The 20,575-nt window shown below is 40.5% G+C and overlaps 3 protein-coding genes across 4 annotated transcripts in view; 1 reads left to right on the forward strand and 2 right to left on the reverse strand.

Annotated features, from left to right (window-relative positions):
* Window positions 1-154: 154 nt before the first annotated feature.
* On the reverse strand, window positions 155-13,795 carry ddx6 (DEAD (Asp-Glu-Ala-Asp) box helicase 6). The gene is made up of 14 exons (XM_074679308.1): window positions 13,657-13,795; window positions 12,319-12,955; window positions 12,151-12,214; window positions 11,543-11,647; window positions 9,064-9,193; window positions 8,126-8,272; window positions 7,110-7,204; window positions 6,884-7,006; window positions 6,671-6,799; window positions 6,351-6,467; window positions 5,867-5,930; window positions 3,361-3,462; window positions 3,096-3,275; window positions 155-3,012 (listed from the first exon to the last, which is right to left on the reverse strand). Exons 2-13 carry the CDS (start codon window positions 12,558-12,560, stop codon window positions 3,100-3,102), a joined length of 1,494 nt encoding a protein of 497 aa, XP_074535409.1. The 5' UTR covers window positions 12,561-12,955; window positions 13,657-13,795; the 3' UTR covers window positions 155-3,012; window positions 3,096-3,099.
* Window positions 13,796-17,477: 3,682 nt separating this feature from the next.
* On the forward strand, window positions 17,478-18,677 carry cxcr5 (chemokine (C-X-C motif) receptor 5). The gene has a single exon (XM_074680152.1). It carries the CDS (start codon window positions 17,493-17,495, stop codon window positions 18,510-18,512), a length of 1,020 nt encoding a protein of 339 aa, XP_074536253.1. The 5' UTR covers window positions 17,478-17,492; the 3' UTR covers window positions 18,513-18,677.
* A 140-nt stretch (window positions 18,678-18,817) lies between these two features.
* bcl9l (bcl9 like) overlaps window positions 18,818-20,575 on the reverse strand; it is a 36,744-nt gene continuing 34,986 nt past the window's right edge. For both annotated transcript variants that reach the window (XM_074679748.1, XM_074679747.1), the window contains exon 9: window positions 18,818-20,522. In XM_074679748.1, the coding sequence (XP_074535849.1) occupies window positions 19,336-20,522 (1,187 nt within the window). In that variant the 3' untranslated portion in view covers window positions 18,818-19,335. The remainder of the gene's footprint in view (window positions 20,523-20,575) is intronic.

A 20,575-nucleotide genomic window follows, 5' to 3' on the forward strand; every position in this document is an offset into this window, starting at 1 on the left:
AGTAAACTCAGGCTTTGGATTCTTCACTTAAATTTAGAGACGTTTGAAATAAAGTGTACTTCACTTGAACATTTTATCTGAAAGAAAACAAAAATCCAAATTTAAGGGCAACTTTTCAAACTTTTTTTGTACCCATTTCCATAACTTTGGATCCTCAGATCAAATCTTTTTTTTTTTTATTATTTTAAATCGCCCACAGGCTCCTCCCCATGTTGTTTTCTGATGCACACAAGCCACATCCTCCCTGACAGAGCGCAAACAGCAGGACCAGATGATCCATAAAAGTGGTGTTTCATTTGATTTGCTATCGAGAGAAGAGGAGCGTGTGCATCAGGGCAGCAAAACCAGGAATACACCCACCCAATGAGTTTTAAAAAAGACCTTAAAGAATGAGACAATTTGATTTCTGAAACGATCCAATTATTCAGCCGATGTGGAGGAAGATGCTCTCGTCTCAGTCTTTAAGGTTCTCAAGACGTCAGCCACGGGCAGCAACGAGCAGCATCCATTACAGGTGACGATTCACAAGATGTTAAAGGATTGTCGTTTGCTGAGCTGATTACTGCCACCAGGCTGACGCCAAACAGGCAGCTGCCAAGTGCCTGCACAGTCTGATCCCCGTTCACTCAGCCAGTGCTCAGTTTCATTTAGATTTCTTTTTACAAAAACAGCCCTCCCACCCCAAAACCATGAGCCAAAACAGCCAAATCTGATGAGCAAGTATTCCAGGGACAACGATCGAGCTGAGAGAAGAGGGATCAGAGTCCTGAACAATGAGAAACAGAAGGGAAAGCTTTAACTGATCGACATGTTTACACTTTTCTTTAAAAATGAGCATAAATTAGATTTCTCATTGATCAGAACAGCAAAGAGCATCTTACCAGAACAGAGGGAACCTCGTTTGCAAAAAAGGTTTCAGGTCTGCAAACAAGTGCTCTTGAGACCTTCATGCAAAAATGAGGTTTTCAACAGGTAACCCTAACCCACAAAGAAGTAATAAAGGGCAGAGAAATAAGCCATAAACTCAGCAGCCTGAGGCGCTTCACTTCTTTCAAACAAGCAGTGCCACTGATAGTCGTTTTGAATCCTTCGTGCCCATCCCCCTCTGTGCCCGGTCTTCAGTTTCGCACCATCTTACACGTTTCTCATCAGGGCAGCAAGAGCGTTCAGAAAGCAGTGCAGTCAGTGTTATTGCCTGAACTCATCTCTGTGCGTGCGCTAAGTGCAGCCCAACCTGCTCAGGTTGTTTTGGTGAGGCATCTTTTGTTAGCTGGTTTCAGAAAAGCCCAGCTTGCACAGAGAATGAATTCCTGCTACATTTTAGGTCAGATGGTTCACTTTGATGCATTCGGCCGACATTCTTCAAACGGGGGGAAAAGAAATCCACAACTCCCTGCTCGACATTTGTGAAATAATGAAGCTGTGCTTTTAGAGCACAGAGATCAACGTAACAGCTAATACCCCCCCCTGAAAACTAATTCTCTGCCAATTCAGCTGCACTGCAGCGAGTAGTACGACTACATGATATAATATTTTCTCTTCTAACAACACTCGCTTCGACGGGAGATCTCAGAGTGTGTCTCAAGAGTCAGTTTCACAAGTTAAGGCTGGTGACAACAAAGAATTCATTACTCAAATGCACAAGCTTGACAAAGCCATCTGTCTGGACTGAACACTTGTTAACACTGGGAGCAGGAGAAAAAGGGCAACAAGTTAAACTTCTCAGTTTGAGTGCAGCTTTCAAGAATTGCACTTGCCATCAAATCTGGAGGGGCTAAAAGATTATCAGTGATGAACTCGGCCTCCAAAAGAACATTTCATGCACAAAGGTCATTTCAATGTTTTAGATCCTAATAACTTCTGCAATGTCTAAAATTATAAATAAATTCACAGGCCAATATTGCAGATCAAACAAACTGGCAGTTAAAGAAACGGTCTCCAGTGCTAACAAGGGGGAAAAAGCTTTTCAGTTTGTCAGCCAGCCTTTTGAACTTGTTTAAAACAATCTTAAAATGAAGGTATTTACACAAGATGTGAGGTGCACCCCACACGTCGGCTGCACATCAAGAGATTTTAGTATGGCCATCCATAGGAAGGTGAAACACAGGACGTAAAAGAAGAAAAAAAAAAAAGGGTTCCCTACAATAAAGTCCACCAAAACAGGAATCCTTGTGACTCATGGTGTTGAGAGGCTGCTCATTCGTTTTTAGTGTTCTGATGCTGAAGACAGAGGAAAGGGTCTGGGTCTTTTAGAAGCACAGGCTTCTTTACAAGCTTCTTCACTGGACAGTCTGGCTGTCTCTTGGAAAAAATCCAGCATCACTGTCCATGGAAAATCCAAGTTTGTCCTCATTTTTCAGTCAGACCAGACTTTGAGTGCAGCTAAGCCAGCAGAAAGAGAATTCAGACGAGTCTCCCTCCTAATTATCTCCGTTCTTTTCAAACAGATGATCCAACCAAAAGCTGTAATGAAGTCACCTACTCCGCCAGACGTTAAATTAGTGTGACAAATTTTCAATCTGCTGAGAGTGAGTGTGTGTGTGGTATGAGGTGAGTGAGACAACGGTGGATAATGAAGGGTTATTACTTCAGAACGAGTTGAACTGCTTGTTAAGGCACTTGATACAAATGGGTTAAAACTTCCAAAACAAATACTGGATGTGGAGAATGGAGGGACACATGTAGCGGTCTGTCGGTGCTGGCTTTGTGTCATGGGTGGATATGAATAGTCACAATGTGCATCGAAACTTTTTAACTTGGTCCCATGCTTTCCTCCAGGTGCTTATGTCTTCAGGGTGGTGGTGGTGGTGGTGGTGGTGGTGGAGCAGCACAGAGCCCAATAAAAAGGCAAATGAGTTCTTCCAAATACACATCCATCGAAATACGCATTCCTCGTGGTGGCATCCAAAAAAGGAAGACAGACAGAAACTGTACATAAAAAAGGAACTCCAAGACGGCGGGGAGGGGTGGGGGTGAAAAAAGGTACAAAGGGGTGATGGAGGATGGACTGATCTGTGGAGAGAGGAGAAACAAATCAGCACTCCTGAATGTCTCAAAACAACAACATACTGGTGTGGCCTTCATCGTGTACTCACTGGCTCATGGCTTGACTTCTTCACCACTCTCACTGTGGTACTCTGCCACGTAGAGGCTCTTATCGATGATGCCCGGGATGGGCTTGATCTCCGTCCCAAGCTGCTCCTCGATCCCCTTCAGGTTGAAGCGATCATCGTAAGTGATGAGGTTGATGGCTAGACCGAGGTGTCCGAAGCGGCCTGGACGTCAAGGAATCGAGGGTTTGAGTTATGGTTCTATTAAAAATGACTCTTTGATCAACAAAACTTTTAAAAAGGCTCTTACCAGATCTGCCAATGCGATGAAGGTATGTTTCTCCCAGCTTGGGAAAGTCGAAATTGATCACAACATTCACAGCTTGAATGTCAATTCCTCTTGTGAAGAGGTCTAGAAGAAACACAGCAAGCAAGAATGCTAATTGTTTGCAGAGTGAGAGCTTCAAAAACTGGTCCTTTATTATAACCGGCACAATTTCCCACAAACTACATATTAAATATGTACAATACACAGACCTGTTTCTCAGGGTTCCTACAGCTTAAAGTGATACTCCAGGATGGAACAAGTTGGATCCTATCACAAGGTTTAGGGCAGAAATTACCCCTACAGCAGTGTTTTTGTGCAGCAGAAGCCCAGGGCGTACGCACCAAACACCCCCTCCCTGCTCCTCTGCCGGTTTCCTCTGCACTCAGACGGGGCGATATTTTACTTGACCAAAAACACAAATAAACAGACTCACCGAAAAAATCTTGTATCGGTCTGCATTCACACTTTTTTTGGAGAATTTTCAGCGCGTTGCTTTCACACAAAAACTAAATAAGCTAAATAGCTTAATAAGGCTACCTCTGCTGCAGAGCCACAGCTGGCTACGAGGCACTCGCCGCTCAGTGTATCAGTCTGCACGCGGCGTGCCAGATATAAACAAACGCAGGTAGTCTGCCAGGACGAAGAGACACGATGAGAACTAGAGCCTTATTTAGCGGTGTTTTTGTGTGAAAGTAACGCGCTGAAAATTCTCTAAATAAAGCGTGAATGCAGACCGATACCTGATTTTTTTGGTGGGAGTCCGTTTATTTGTGTTTTTGGTCAAGTAAAATATGGCCCCGTCTGAGTGCAGAGGAAACCGGCAGAGGAGCAGGGAGGGGGGGGTTGGTGTGTGCGCTCTGGGCTTCTGCTGCACAAAAACACTGCTGTAGGGGTAATTTCTGCCGTAAACCTTGTGATAGGACCCAACTTGTTCCATCCCAGAGTATCACTTTAAGGCAAGTTAAATTCAAGACTTTTAATGCCATTTGAAATTAAATTTCGGACCAACTTCACAATAAACACAAATGGAAAAAACACCACATCAATTACAGAGGGTTAGGGACAATCGCGACCCAGCTGCAACCACATCAGTTTGTTGATTGCGCTACCATGATTGTGTGATGTCACCATGAGAGTCACCTGATAAATAACTTACAAAAAAGAGTAAGCATTTATTTTGAGATTTAGGACTATTTACAATCATATTAACATGTTTTAACATTTTTTGAGACTTAGAGACTTTTAATTTAAGTCATTTTAAGGGCATTTAAGGCCTTGTTTTTGGAAACATAATTTCAATGCCTTTCAAGACTTTTTGAGGACCTGCGGGAACCTGTTTCTGTCTTGTACATCAAGATTGGTAGTGAAATTGTATTACTCAGAGTTTTGACGAACCTATGATGAAACATTAAGACCAGTAGTGCAATCTGAGGGTATGATGTCCCTCCTTGGGAAACTCAACACTGCTGTGGTCAAATTTTGGCACCAATACCGTGCTTAGGCAGGCCTGCATAATCAAAATGCTTTCAAAGCTTCATAATCAGGTCAGTCATTCCAGTTGCAACACCTGTTTAAAACCCTACACTGCTCTGCTCAGAAATACTGCGTCCATGTAAAACTAGTGTCATTAAACTTCTGTTTTACCGTCACTTGGCCATGTGTAATTTTGTTTATGTGGACACAGATTCGAGGTACAGGTGAAAGCAGCACAAACTGTGCAGCTGTCAGGAGCAGTTTAATAATCAAAGCGATTGTGACAGCCCTATAGATTTGATGATGATGTGTTTAGTGTAAACATTCTTAATCATAATCTAAACTCAGATGTGTAATGTCAGTGTTTTTTCTTCGGCTGAAAGTGAAATTTCAGTTTCAGCTTTTGAGTGACTTGTTTTTAATCTTTCAAATAAAGAAAGTGTTGAAATTTATGGGAGCCCATTTCTGCCAGTAAAAAAAAAAAAAAAAAGGTGAAATTATGCGATAGTCATACTTATAGAATAAGATGTCAAAATTATGAGATTAAAAAGTCAAAATTATGAGATAAAGTCTCAATTATCTCATACTTACTCTCATAATTATGACTTCTATCTCATAATTTCAACTTTTTATTTCATGAGCATGACTTTATTATAGCATAATTTTGACTTTTTATCTCATAATCATGACTATTATTTCATAATTTCGAGTTTTTATCTCAAATATGACAGCTGAAATACATACAACATATTTTCATCTTTTGTTTTTTTTTTCTCTGGCAGAAATGGGCTTCTGTAGAAATTTAACAAATAAGTTTCATAGCAACACCATTCCAACCCGAGCAGCAATCATCACTGACTCTACACTAACAGTTAGCATAACAGCCAACTGGGACAAAGATATTGTTGTCGACAGTGTCACAGCTATGACCAGTTGTTACGAAATAACATCCTAAGTGTTAAAAACAGTGCTTGTAAAATAAGTAGATACACACACACACGGCCCTGACACTTACCAGTGCAGACCAGATTCCTGCAGAGGCCGTTTCTGAAGTCGTGGAACACACGGTTGCGGTGCTCCTGCAGAGCAGAAAACAGAAGGGAGCATTTAAAGGCCACCTTCACTCACGTGTGGACTGGAATCAACAGCAGCATGTGATGTACACCTTGAATTACTGTGCAGTGCAATGTGTTTTACTGGAAAGGAAAAAGCACCATGTGGTGGGGATGTAATTCTAGTGTTGCTGTGTGTAAACCTTACACTTTACCTACAATAAAAACTAAGGATGCTAATGCATCAAACAGATAACTGCACATATAAACACCTGTGTGCACCAGTCCAGAAATAATCCTTTGGTGTGAACAATAGCGCCCATCAAGTATAAAAACACAAGCATTTGTACACGGTGCCATGCCAAAACTAATAACAGCAGCAGCCAGACGTGCATCCATCACCACGTGTTTATTTTGGTCTGAAAGCTCCTATTTCTAAAAGCTGACCTGTCTCATCTTGGCATGAATGTAGAAACATGAATAACCAAGCTGGGAGATCTTCTTGGCAAGGAGCTCCACTCGCTGAGAGGAGTTGCAGAAAATTATGGACTGGTTGATCTGGAGCTGATACAAAGTAGAGAAAAAACAAACAGTAAATTTCAGAGAAATGACTGAATCATGAGGTTTCAGGGATTCATTCACAACCATAATATTTCTTATGTCTGATTAAATCATTATAGCACAGATTATACAGCAGAGCTTGGGACAGCATGTTTGATTTAAGCTTGTGAGACTCAAGTGAGTGCAGAAAGGTAAGAAACACGTACCCTGGAGAACAAGGTGTTGAGGCAATGAACTTTTTGCCTTTCGGTTACATAAGCGTAATACTGAGTCACACCCTTCAGTGTCAGCTCCTCCATCAGGTTGATCTCATAAGGTTTCTGCAAGTGTGAGTTCTGCAGAGGAGAAGACAGGAGTTATTTTACAGGCCGATTTGTTTATCAGTTAAAAAAATAACCTGTTTTAAAATAAGAATTTACCATAAACTTCTGCACACTGAGAGGAAAGGTCGCAGAATACAGCAGAATCTGCCTCTGTTTGGCCATGAAGCCCAATAGCTCCTCCATCATCACCACAAAGTCCTGAGACAGGAGTTTGTCTGCCTGTGGAGCAGAGAGATGAGGCGAGCAGGCACATTAACAGCTGAACGAGAGGAAAACCTACAAATTCAGTGAAAAGAATCCAAAAATGAACTGATGAACTCACTTCATCCAGAACAATCATCTGCACTTGACTGACTTTGGCCACTCCTTTCTTGATGAGGTCTAAAATCCTCCCAGGAGTAGCAATGACCACATGAACTGTGGAAAACAAAAAGTTATTAAAAACCATAAAACACTGGATTTACATCAAGCTTTGGCAGGAGATGCAAAAAAAACTGTCAGACGCAGCAATATTTCCTCAGCCACAGAATTTTTTTGGCCAGTTTTAAAGTTTGACCAACACTTGGGTACTTGTTAGAAAAAAGAAACTGGAACAATGTTTCGGCTTTAGAGGAATTTCCTCATACTTCATGGTTTAATCACGGCCTCGAAGATGAAATCAACAACCATCTCATATTACAGGTTTGTAATGAGGTTATGAAATTATGTAGATTGCTTTTCAGAGACTCAGGAGGCCGATATTTAACCACAGAAGAGACAGACTCTTCATTATTACAGCTAGAACACAAGTTTTTAAGACATCTAGTCAATGTATGAGTAGGGATTCACAGATACCAATCCTGGTATCAGGTGTTGGTGTAACGGTGCCCCCTCAAAGCTGGACCGGTATTAGCGGGAAGGGGCTGATCCATGGTGCCGATCCATGGTGCCGATCCAGGCAACCAGCCCTTTGCCTTTTTTCATCCTCATTTATTTTTTTTATTTTTTTTTACCAGTGCTCTTGGCAATTTCATTTGAAAAGTTACCTCTGATTCACTTTCTTTGTTTTGTTTTTTTTGGCTGCATTACCGGTCTACAAGGTGTAAAAGTTTACAATTCAGCAGAATTTCTGTACATTCTGAAAAGCATTTTTTGTTGGTAAACATTTATATACTTCATAGTTTCAATTAATATTAACTTCAGATATTTCATATACTCATTTTTTGCCTTTTACATTGCCAGTCTCGTCCCATAGTGGGGCATCCAGGAGTTTTACATTGAAATATAACTCCTACTAATGTAAACGCAAAGTTAGCCAAAGTTTACAATGACAGCCGTAGCACCAACAGTACTATTTACCTGTTTCATCTAGTCTCATGATGTCATCACGGAGGTTGGTTCCACCTGTGGTTGCCATTACCTTCACGCCACCCATGTGTTTGCTGACCTGGATACATATTTGGCTTACTTGCAGAGCCAGTTCTCTGGTGGGCACTATGACCAATGCTGGAGAAAAAAGATAAACAGTCATGTGTACAGTTTAAACACAACACAATCACACACATATGCAGCCTGCCTGGTCTCAGTTTGGAAACATTTGATGTACAAGAGGCTGCAACACACTTTTTATCATCCAAAAAGTGAAGTGAATCCAAAAGAAATGATGCAGAGGGAGATACTTTATAAGTGAAATGTTTTACTAAAAGATGACCCTCAAAGAAAGCAGCTGCACCACTGTGTAAACCAAACATTTTAAAGCAAGGCAGACCAGCCCAGCAGTGTCACTTTTCCATAACAGTGGAATACTATTCAGTAAATAAACACTGGAGTGCTTGTTTGAGTGAAAAGGACTTTGAAATTTAAGTCAAGTGACCAGAGGAGGGTGCTGGCCAAGCCCTGGCAAACTGGCCACAGATAGGTCATTCTGGAAACTACAACCATTGAGTGCTGCTGCAGGCTGAGGTCAACCTCACTATGGGAGGGTAGCAGAATGATGAAAACAGATGGTACTGGAAGCAGCTTCACAGCTGCACAGAAGCAGCATGTTGCTGAACACAACAGAAGTATTCATACAGGACGACAGCCAAACGTCTTTCTCTCTGGCAGTCCACCACAACAAGCTGCCCATCATACAGCGATGCCACTTGTTTTCTGGAGTTTTCCAGTTTTCAGCTCTCAACAAACTATCTAGCTTCAGCAATTAGCAGTACGTTGAATTACTGTTGCAATCCTTTCGCTCAAAGTACTAAGCTAAGTCACATGTCAGCTGTCTGACAGTGGAAAACAGGCTTTCTCACCTTGTATGCAGTCCTTCTTCAGGTCGATGCGTTCAAGTAAGGGAATGAGGTAGGCTCCACTCTTTCCCGTGCCATTCTTGGCTCTGGCCAGGATATCCCTCCCTGACAGTGCAATGGGAATACTTTCCTCCTGTGCAGAAGCACAAACATCTGATTTACAAGCAGTACCACTTTGCATATGTCTGGTTGTCAGCAGTCAGTATGACAGATTTGGAGCAGTCTGCTCCTACAGCACATTCAAGCAGATTTCAACATTTGGTCAAATCTGAGTGGCACGAAGAAAGACTGAATTAAAAAAAAGCAGAAAACTTTGTCTCCTAGTGCAAAAGTCAAAGCGGCACTGTGATCATCAAAAAACTGTTTGATCTCAACCTCACACAGCTGGGCTTTGATCTTAATTATGCAAGCCTGTTAATATCATAATGATAATGTTAGTCAGCCGTTGCTTAGCTGGTGTAATGTTGCATATCAGATAATGTCAGTTAACCTCTAATAGGCCTGTCACGATAATCAATAAATCCATTAACTGAACGATAAATAAAAACGTCCTCGGTAAGTTTGCCAGCCTCGATAGACTGACAAGTGCATGCATGTTTGTTTTCCTCCTCTCTTTTGACCAAAGAGGCTGAATGAGAAGATGGCTCACTACGTCTATCGTTCCTAGCATCGGGGTGCATAGGTTCTATAGCTGATGTAGCGGATTTATAGCAGAGTGAGCATCTGTCAAAAATGCGATCTTTGGGGTGAAGACGGGGCTGCTCAGGCGTACACACGGAGAGAGCTGAGGCGAGCGTCCTGAGGGGTAAGGAGGAAACACACGCTAATATGAGTGATGGCACAAAAGATACGGTTCTTAAGCCGCCTGCCACAGTCCCAGTGTGGGGATATTTTGTTAATCAGAATGAACAAAGTGTGAGCTCATGAACACCAACGAGCTGATATGTCGCATTTGTTTGAAAATAGTGGCGACGAAGAAGAAGAAGGGGAGGTGCAGCAGAGCCTTGTTCTTTGACAATCCGCTCTTACTGTGGCTTTTGGTCTGCAAAGTAAATAGATATAAAAGCACCAAATGTTGGGCGCTCAAAGACAGCTACATTGCCGAAGAAATGCAGCCCTTCAATACGGTTGAAAGCCAGAAAAGTTAAAAATGTTTGACAGACAGTACGGAACTGAAGAAGGAACTGTATAAACTCCCTTTTATTTAGGCTATAGTTTTTTATTGTTTTTGTTGGGTTTTTTTGGAGTTCCGTTTTTTCTTTAAAGACAGGGTCCATGTTTTATTGTTTGTTTTGATTAGTATTAATTATTTTCATTGACATGTATTTTTTTCTAAAAGGAGAGTCCATTTCATTTTCATTGTATTTTTTTTCTCTTTCTTGTTTGTTTATTTTATTTAAAAGATCCTGACCTTTTAATTACAGTTAAATACTCTTAAGAAATTAAAGTTTCTTGCTTTTGATATGGTGTACTCACTTTATTATCCCATTTATCATAATTACATCAATGAAAAAAATGAAAAAAAGAAAAAATCAAAATAATATTGACAATAATATTGTTTATTAGCAATAATATTTTGGAAAATTATCATCCAGCAAAATTTGTTATCGTGACAGGCCTAACCTCTAACATCAAATATTTTGAGCACAACACAATGAACACAGCTGATAGAGCCTTCATTGGATTTGTATTCCTGTGATCAGAAAGTCTCTCTTCACTCTTCTTTCCACATGGTGCTTCTGCACTTTTGGACTTATGACCACACAAAGGTCTAACCTTGTCCAACAAGTTCTTGATCCTCAACTTTTGTTTCTTAAATGGACAATAAAATTGACTTTGTGCTATTACTCCAGTGGCATTGCAAAAACCGTTGCCAATTTTGTTGAATTAAATTGAATTGAAAAACTGCAATAATGCCAGCCAAGTTTTCATCCATTGGAATACACTTTTTGTCCTTCTTTCAGACGTAACACGATTAGAGATGCACCGATACTGATCAGTGGTATCTGTTATTGGTGCCCCTCATGGCTTGATCGGTAACGGTGGAAAAACCCATTTTGCTGATCCAGGCAAACAGCTCTATGGCTTTTGTTTTTTTTGTTTGTTTTACCAGCGCTCTTTGCTACTTGATTTGAAATGTCACCTCTGATGCACTTGCTTTGTTTTTTGCTGAATTACCAGTCAAAAGAGTATAAAGGTTTTCATTTGGCAAGAACTTGCGTACATTCTGAAGAACTGTTTTGATGGTAAACATTTAAATATTTTATAGTTTAAATATTAACCTCAGTATGTCCATCTACTCATTTTTTGCCTTATACTCAAAACATTACCAGTCCTATCCTCCAGTAGGGCGTGCAGATTATTGTTTAACAGTGGCATCAGATCAGTGTTGGTCGAAACCAAAGCCCAGGTATTGGTAAAGGAACTAGAAAAGTTGGATCAGTGCATCCCTAAATACAATGTCAACTGTGTTTGCATGTACCTGAATTGGAGATGGCTTTTCCCAGCCCATCTCAAAGATTCCCATGAGCAGCTCCCTCTTTAAGCAATAATCTTCAAACTCATTGCCTTTAGTTGCAGTCACATCCTGTAACCACAAGACACAACTGATTAGAGTTTGTTTTGCGAGGTCCTAACAGATCATGGATTGGTAAACATCTTTTATTGATAATGAAGAGAGGAATTGTTTCAAAAAGCATGTTTTTAACAGCAACTTCAGGAATGAAAGCTCCTTTGAACGAAAGCATGACAACAGGAATGGTACGTATCAAGTTACCTATAATTCATACAACAACACTGGCCCGGGACGTCTGTTTTAATTAGATATTTTCTTTGATTAACTAAAAAGGTGAACACAAGTTTGACAAGGCTTAAGAATGTTTAATCAGCTCCTTTTAAAAACTACACAAGTTGGGAGGGTAGCAAACTTCAGCATTTGCTAAGGGAACACTGACATTGATAACAAAAAATGTTGAGTTTTTAAGATAGCTGGGGAACTAGCTGGGTGTCAGTTCTCAAATTAACTTTCTTAATCTTTTATTCACAATGAATGTCTGTAATTCAATAAAAGAAGAACTATCTTGCACCAACCGAAGTTTTGATCCTCATGTCTTTTGGGGGCAATTTCAAATTTTTCTTCCAGTCATCTCCAGGTCTGTGGGGGATAATGTTCTTGTGATCAATTTCTTTAATCATTTTTCAGCAGTATTTATGAAAAAGTGTGGTTTGAGGTCAAGTCTTCAGTGAAGAATAACTTACTTGATGACAGCGTTTGTCGTCGGAGCAGGCTGAGAGTTACCATTGTTAATTGCTCCTTTCAACTGGTTAAGCTGCTGCTGTTGTGGCTGTTGGGGGCCGCCACCACCGCCTCCTCCTCCTCCTCCACACCCACCACCACCACCTCCACCTGGTGCTCCTGCAGGCTTCACTGAGCCTCTCAGCTGTCCATTCTGGTTTGACAAGCCCAAAATCACTGGGTTCTCTGTCCTGGCAGTACTCATGTTTGCTTAGCTTGACTTCTGTTCAAATAGTAATGAAAGCTTTAACAGTCTCTAGGTGAGGCAAGTCCACTCTCCTAGGACACCTCGAAGCTTGATTGTCCTCTTTTGAGACTTCAAAAGTTCAAATGTTAATTGTTCAAATCTCCAGTCTCAGCAGATTCAACAGCTATATTCTCATTTCTAGGACATCAGGTGTCAAAGTAGCTATTTATCACCCTTTAAATTTAAACTTTTAATTATTATATTCTCATGTTGTTAAGGGCTAAGCATAGATTATTCTAGAAAACCATACTCCAGGAGGGCTTAGCTAGCTATCAAGTATTGGCCGACTGTTTAGCTAGCCATCTTGTGTAGCTGAACTGCGCCGCTGCGTCTATTCTCAGTCTCTCCAAAACCTGAAAACACAAGAGACACATATTAGACAGGCATTGAATTAAATAAAACAACTGAGCGATTTTAAATGGCTGTATTTGAGGGTGGTGACAACTAGCAGGTGTTTAATTAATGAGAAAACTGTACCCGTTCAGTGCTGGCCTAGTGTCGAAGTTAGCCGATCTATAGCGGGAATGTTAGAGATAATGTACTCACCTTTGCCAAAAAATTGAAAAACAAACTACGTTATCTTTGATACTCTGTGGTAGATATTAGTCCAATGGAATGCAATTAATTTCATTCACATCAATCTAGATTAAGGGTATTTAAGCTTTTACTACCAGACTGCCGCATCAAGCTAACTAGCACACGCAGATTTAGCTTGATGCTTATTTTATTCTGTGTACGTAATCATCGATAAAACACTAAATTACACCGATTCGAAACAGGTGGTTCCTACTTAATAATGTATTGCGGACACATTTCCGGGTTTTCTCTAACACACAAACTGACATAAACCGTCAGCTATTATAAACCAACAGTATCGTTAACTAGCCGAGGAGACTGCGTGCTAGCATGAAGGCGAGCTAAAATGAGCTGGATATTTCGATGCGAAATAACATGAAAAGTCAACAGAGTACGAAGCACCACCCCCAGAGAATAACCGTTTACATGTTTGGCTAACAAAAACAGCTATAAGTTGATAACGCGTGGTTGTTTTTACCTTGAATCCCTGCAATGACCGGTTCTTTATCAGTGTTTGTTAGGTGTTCTCAATTTTTAGCTGACTGCGAAAGAGTCATGTCAACCAACCGTCCAAGATGGCTTCCACTCTTATTTGAACCCGCCCCCCTCCGACTTATCAGCTGATTTCATTTCAAATCAACGCTTTAACCTCCAAGTAGAGGTCTTTTTTAGTCATCTGAAAATACTTTCAACTTTTATCTCGACTTATTTCGTATCCTGTTTTTTTTTTTTTTTTTTCCATTTGATTGACAATGATTGAACATGGCTATTTTTTCATGTGAGATTACAACAAACGTTTAAAATACCACAGTAAAATCAAATTTCTCCTTCAAAGGCTTTCACTTTGTTTCTTAACACTGTACTATAACCTGAAATTATAACACTGAAGAACTTAGGCAAGGAATCCAGACCTTACAACTGCATTATCACCAGAGGAATTTTCTGGAACAACATGCATTTCGACCACCTGATATCCTCCTAACTACCAGGAAAAAAAAATATTGTCCAATCACAAAGATTTTAAGATTCCCCAATCTTTGTGAGGTTATTAGATATACTAATAATATACTGAACACATTTTTTTGAAAATAAAAAATAAAAAAAATTCATATTTCAGAGATTATATATATTACAATGCATATTACAATGCTAAAATACAGTAAAAAATAATTCAGAAAATGTTCAAATGTGTTGTTAACAGTCCCGTGTCAAATATGCCACCAAAATTTCAAGCGAAAATTTGCTTATTAAAAAGTTTTATACACTTACTTTTCCTCTTCCCATAAATTGCACTTCCACTGATGGATGCCATTTTCCTTAATGAAAAAGAGAAAGGCACCAAAGCCCCACCCCTTCACAATTGGTATCATTGAAAAGCCCTAAATGTCCTCTGTAGATGGCATGAGGAGTTTATTCAGTAGTGTGAAGTAAGTGGAAGATATTTAGGTTTACAAATGTCCTCCACATAGGACAAATTTGAACTACTGGTAGTCAGGAGGATATAGGGTCTAACATTGGTTCTGGGTTAGATTTATCTTTCAAAATGTCCCTACCTGTTGGGTGGTACTTTCTGGATGTCCAGGAACTAAGACTAAGGCAAGGCCTGTGAGCTGAGCTTTCCTGATATGTGGAGCTCCCACAGTGTTTTTATTTCACCCTCAGTTCACAAAAACATTACACGCATTTGTGAGTCACTTGATTTAATAACTGAGCTTTGGGTTTGATAGTGTGAATATGTCTCTATCAGATCCTGGTGTTACAGTTTATGGGGTGATCCTGTAAACTGGAGACCTTGAGCATGCTTCAAACAGCAGAACAGCCCAGTGTTTCACCAGTCAGCGCTGTTTTGGGCTTTTTGAAAAAGCTATGACAAGCACTTGTCTCCTTTCAAGGGTTTACAAATCCATCTGCAGCTTAATAAAGAACATATTAGCCACATGGACATTAAAGTTCTGGGGAATGTTTAATCAGAAACTAAAAATTCCTTGACCCTCTGGTCAGAATGCAGCTTGAGATAAGTTTTTATCTTGTTATTAAATCTATCAGTACTAATATCTGTCATGAGCTTCAAAATTACAAAGGAATATTCACATACAGATTGACAGTTACAATAATATAACTCAAAAATGTGAAACGGGATGGTATTTTATTTGGCAGAGGACCGACTGCTTACAGCAGGAAATCAATTTAGTGTTTAAGGAAAGATTCACGTTGAATGATTTTTTTATGACTGTTCAAGGCAGCAGAAAAAGATATTTTTTGTCTGTTTAAAAAAGCAAAATAAACAGGATTAGATCAAAAAACCTAAGTACATTTTTTTTTACACCAAAGAAGCCAAAATGGACAACAAAACCAGTTTTAACTCCCTGCATACATTAGATCAGATTTAAAGTTGCTTTGCTTGTCTCTTATTATCATTATCTTTCAGGGTGAAATACTTAATTCATTCTTCATTTGAATCCAGGGACTACGGATTGGGTGTGCCTCCTTAAAGAAGCTGGGATTTCAGGTATGAATAAGCTGGACTTGACTTAACTTGAAATGATCCAAACATTTTTTAAAGCTGACTCACTTGGCATTCAGAAAAATGTGATCTCAAGAGGCATAGTTTTTCTTTTTAAAGACAATTCTGGAGACTTAGAAGCAGAATGACTGTAATGTTAACTGAAGGCCTTTTCTTCCCTGTTTCAGCCTAAAATGTCTGATTTATTATCATGCAATCACAGCAGACCTACCAGCAATGGAGCAGCAGCACAGGTGCAGTCAGGGTCCTAATGACTCTTCCTGAATGAATCAGTCTGAGGAAACAAGCAGCCACAAATAAGAATTTCTCAAGCCCATTTTTTAAAAGATGTTTCAAAAACACAGTACTAATGCAGATTGCAAATTAAACTTTTTTTTTGTCAGATGATGGCTGAAAGATCTATTTGGTAAAAAAGTCTGTGTTTCTTAAATGTTGGATGAATTAACAAAAGTCAAAAGTTCAGCATAACTGGCTCTTCATCAAAAATAAGATGTTATAGGTGCAAGACAGACATGCATGATCGCTCTTGCACGCTTCCTCCATGAGACCTCATTTAGAGCTTGTGTAAGTTTTTACTTGATGTTCTGACACGTCCCCAAAAATGACAAATTTAGTTGAGGTACAAGCAGGAACTACAGCACATTTCAGTAGCTTCAGCAGAGTCAGATACACATCAAGGAGTCTGAGATTTACCCCCATGGCTGTCTCATACACCCTCAAAATTTCTGAGGTAAGAAATAAGGAAAAATATGAATTATTCCTTTTTACTCCTGCATGTCTTGTAATCGTAATGTTTGTGCTTTAAAAAGATATATTGTTGGTATAAATTTAATCTCAAATACTAAAATGTGTTTGATCAGTCGTGTTTTTCTATGAGTAAGTGTGCATAAAGTCAGTTTTATGGTGATTTTGTCTGTGTCTAAATGTCTAAGAGTTGCTGGTTGACATCTTTCAGTAGCTTCAATTTATGTGTAAGAGAAAATGGCAAATACTATTAGTACCTCAGTAAAAAAAAAAAAAAAAAAAAAAAAAAAAAAACCTTAAACGTACCCATGAGACCTTACCTGCTGCTTAGACCATATTTTTTCAAAAAATTTAGCATCACACAAACAGATGGTTTAAATTGCCATTATATAGTATCAACTGCTTCTTCCTGTTTTCTCACTGGGGAATACAAAAAGAGAAAAGTCTGACTTTAAATGTCCTTATTTAACATGTTCGTGAAGTCAGAGAAAAAGAAAGAAATTAGTAATTGCTGCGAGTTATGTATTCTACAAAATTAAGTTTTATCTGTGATTTTATAAGAACATGCATCACTTTGTTTTGTTTTGTTGTTTGTTTTGATGCCAACATTCAGAAAATTGCTGGTTGCCCTTTGCACTCACCAACTTAGGTTATGAAAGCAGTGATTTCTTTAACCGATGCATGCTGATGTTTATTTTCTTAATTGAGGCAAAAGGATTTGTGATGCACGCAAACAGCAAAACTCAGATGTTTGGCACAGTTTTTACCCCAAAAGGAGAAGTGAAAAGTATCTGGTAATCCAGTGTTTCCGATCTCAATTCAAATGTTCCAGCTGCGGAGAACCAGAACCATAACACGGTAGCTGTTTCAAAGCACACTATGTATTGATAGTGTTATCACCAACACAAACCACAATGAGTGTCTGGCCAGATTAATTGAGAACCTTGGTGCGTTGTTTCATAGAGCATAAAGTTATTGGTAAGGTTGAACTGAAATGTCTTCCTCTCTTGGTTTCACAGCTGATGGGCAGTGGGGATTTAGAGAACATGACATCATACTACTATGATCCAAACATGACAGGCTTCACCTGTTACGATGAGGAGGAGGGCCTGCAGAGCACCCGTGAGGTGTTCCAGCACGTGTTCTACAGTTTGATCCTTCTGCTGGGCGTGGTTGGAAACGGCCTGATGATAACAGTCCTCCTGGGTCGTCGGCGCCACCTGCGCATCACTGAGATCTACCTGCTGCACCTGGCCTTGGCTGACCTCATGCTCCTTTTTACATTTCCTTTCAGTATGGTGGAAAGTGTCACCGGCTGGCTGTTTGGGGAGTTCCTCTGCAAGCTGATTGGCCTGATGAAGAATCTTCACATCCTCTGTGGGAGTTTCCTGCTAGCCTGCATTGGCTTTGATCGATATTTGGCTATTGTTCACGCTGTTTCCAGTTTGCAAAACAGACGTCAGAAAACAGTGCACCTCACATGTGTTACTTTATGGGTGGTCTGTTTTGCTTTTACAATGCCTGATTTTGTGTTTCTCACCGTGAAAGAGGACGTGACAAACGCATCTTGGCTCTTGTGTTTGTATCATAACGGTATCCATGCACACAACTGGGTTTTGACCAGTAGAGTCTTAGGTCATGTGTGCTTCTTCCTACCTCTGGCTGCCATGAGCTACTGCTACACAGCAGTTGTTGTTACTTTGTTCAAAAGCCAGAAAAGCCAAGCAAAGCAGGGAGCAATTCGACTGGCTTTAGTCGTCACTTTTGTCTTTTGCGTATGTTGGCTGCCGTATAACATCACCCTGCTGATACAAACTCTGGTGGACCTACAGGTCATTACATATGAAAGCTGTAGATATCGTGTCTTACTGGAGCCTGTCCTGGAAGTGACAAAGAGCCTGGGCTTCTCTCACAGTTGCCTCAATCCCTTTTTGTATGCTTTTATTGGGGTGCGCTTTCGCAATGAGCTAAAACAGTTATTTTATAAGCTGACCTGCAGAACTTGGCGTTACAGTGGACCACGGTTTTCTGATGCAACAACATCCAACAGCACCATCCACTCTTAATAAACTCTTGCACAACACGAGCTGTTATTAAATGTGAGCTGTAACTAAATGCTTTTTTTGTTTTTACTTGCACTGTGGAAAATGTAATTTATCAATAGCTCTCTCAACTTGATACCCATTACATCTCAAAATGTATTATTTTCTCTGACAAAAATATTCTACCATCTGCCAAAAATCTTGTTTTTTCTTGTATTTAAGCTATGCTAATGAAATTTAATAAATGAATCCAAAAGTAGCCGTGTCTCTTTGTCAGTGTCATTCAACAGAAGTAACTGAAAACACAATAAGCCACAGTAAAACCACCATAGAGATCAGAATTATTCTATTTTAGACTTCTGTTAAAACACAGTTATACAGAACAACTGCAAACAATCACAAATTGCATCTTATATACAGCAAGTATATATTATATTTATATATATATAACTCCTTTGCACAACAGTTTGGTAGTTGGAGAAAATAAATCAATGATATTAAAACAAATAGAAATTTGAGGCACTCCTCTCCTGACTGCCGCTCTGTTCAACAACAAATACACACATCTTTGAAATATACATATTATACAGTATTTTAGAAAATGGCTTCAGATTTGTTATTGAACTGTTTTACAGTGCTTTTAAATATTCAACTTTTTTAAATCAGCTGTAATCCAAAATCTTAGGAGTATCACTGAATTATTGTTAGTACAGTTCCTCTTCTCAAACAGGAATAACATGAATGAAAAAACTTGGACACAATGGGAAGGTTACCGACCAAGTGGACATGATTTTGTTTCTCTTTTGTTTTTGTTTTTTTTGTTTTTTTACAGTGCATGAGGGCTGGATCAGAACGGCATGTTTGCCATCCCTCCAGGGCCGTAGCCAATAGGACTGTCCAGAGACATTCCACGCTGTCTGAGAGACTGGGGGCCTGCCATACCAGACTGAGGGTGGGAAGGGCCCATCATGGGACCCTGCGGGGACATCAATGGGCCCTGAGGGCCAAAGGGATCCCCTGGAATTGACATGCCCCGCTGTTTCGCCTGCATCATCATAATGTTCTGCTGTGCCATCAGATTGTGTTGGTGCTGCTGTGGGGACATCATGCCAGGGTAAGGATTTGGGGGATGGTGGAGAAGGCTGCTTGCCATCATGGCCTGCTGTTGCTGGAGCTGTTGGGGCACCATGCCTGTCCTTCCCATCATATGTCCAGGCGGGCACATGGAGCCCATGCCCCCACCAGGTACCATACCTCGAGAACCCCCTTGAGGAATGCCCATGCTTTGGCGTATTCCACCGTGAGAGGGGTGAGGGGCCAGCTGCTGTTCAGCCATCATATTCTGTAGGTTTGCTAAGTGGGGGTTTGACGAGGGGCCACTGCTGTGAGGAGGGCCAGAGGAAGACAGCTGTTTGAGAAGCTGCTGGGGAGTCGGCTGCTGGGATGGGGGTCCCTGATGGGGATTGTGATGAGGTTCACTCTTTGGGAAATACTGCAGAGTGCTACTGGGCTTATCAGAGGGAATGATGCGGGAGAGATCAAACTCTGGAATCCCTGTGTGAGTGGGTCGTATGACTTCACTCAGATCTGGACCGTCCCCCATAGGCAGAGAGGAAAATGAGTCCGAGGGATGAGAGGGGCGTTGGTGAGGGTGACCTTTACTGATCAGGTGTAACTGCTGGGGTGGCAGAATATCCTCATTGGACTGAGAGAAACTCTGTGACATTCCACCAATAGGAGAGTGCATGGGCCCGTGAGGGGGTTGCTGGATACGAGGAAACCCGGTCATCTGGTTCTGAGATATGGGTGAAACATTACACGGTCCAATTCCATCCGGTGCACCGCTCATCATGGCAGAGTTCATGGCTGGCATGCCCATGTGGTTTGGGGATGAAAGCACAGGTCCTGAGGCATCATGGGACAGGTGTTGCTGACCATGGCTTATAATACCCATAGGGCTTTGTGGATCACTGTGGGGGCCAATGGAGCCCTGGGAGACAAGGATCTGGGAGGTCTGGGGGTTAACCATATTCCCTGGTAGTAAAAAAAAAACAGCATTAGTTTTTGGAGGTCTGCACATGCTCTCA

This window comes from Halichoeres trimaculatus, unplaced genomic scaffold (assembly GCF_033239565.1).
Source record: "Halichoeres trimaculatus isolate MK-OKI-2021-1 unplaced genomic scaffold, fHalTri1.1 fHalTri1_scaffold_9, whole genome shotgun sequence".
Taxonomy (NCBI): domain Eukaryota; kingdom Metazoa; phylum Chordata; class Actinopteri; order Labriformes; family Labridae; genus Halichoeres; species Halichoeres trimaculatus.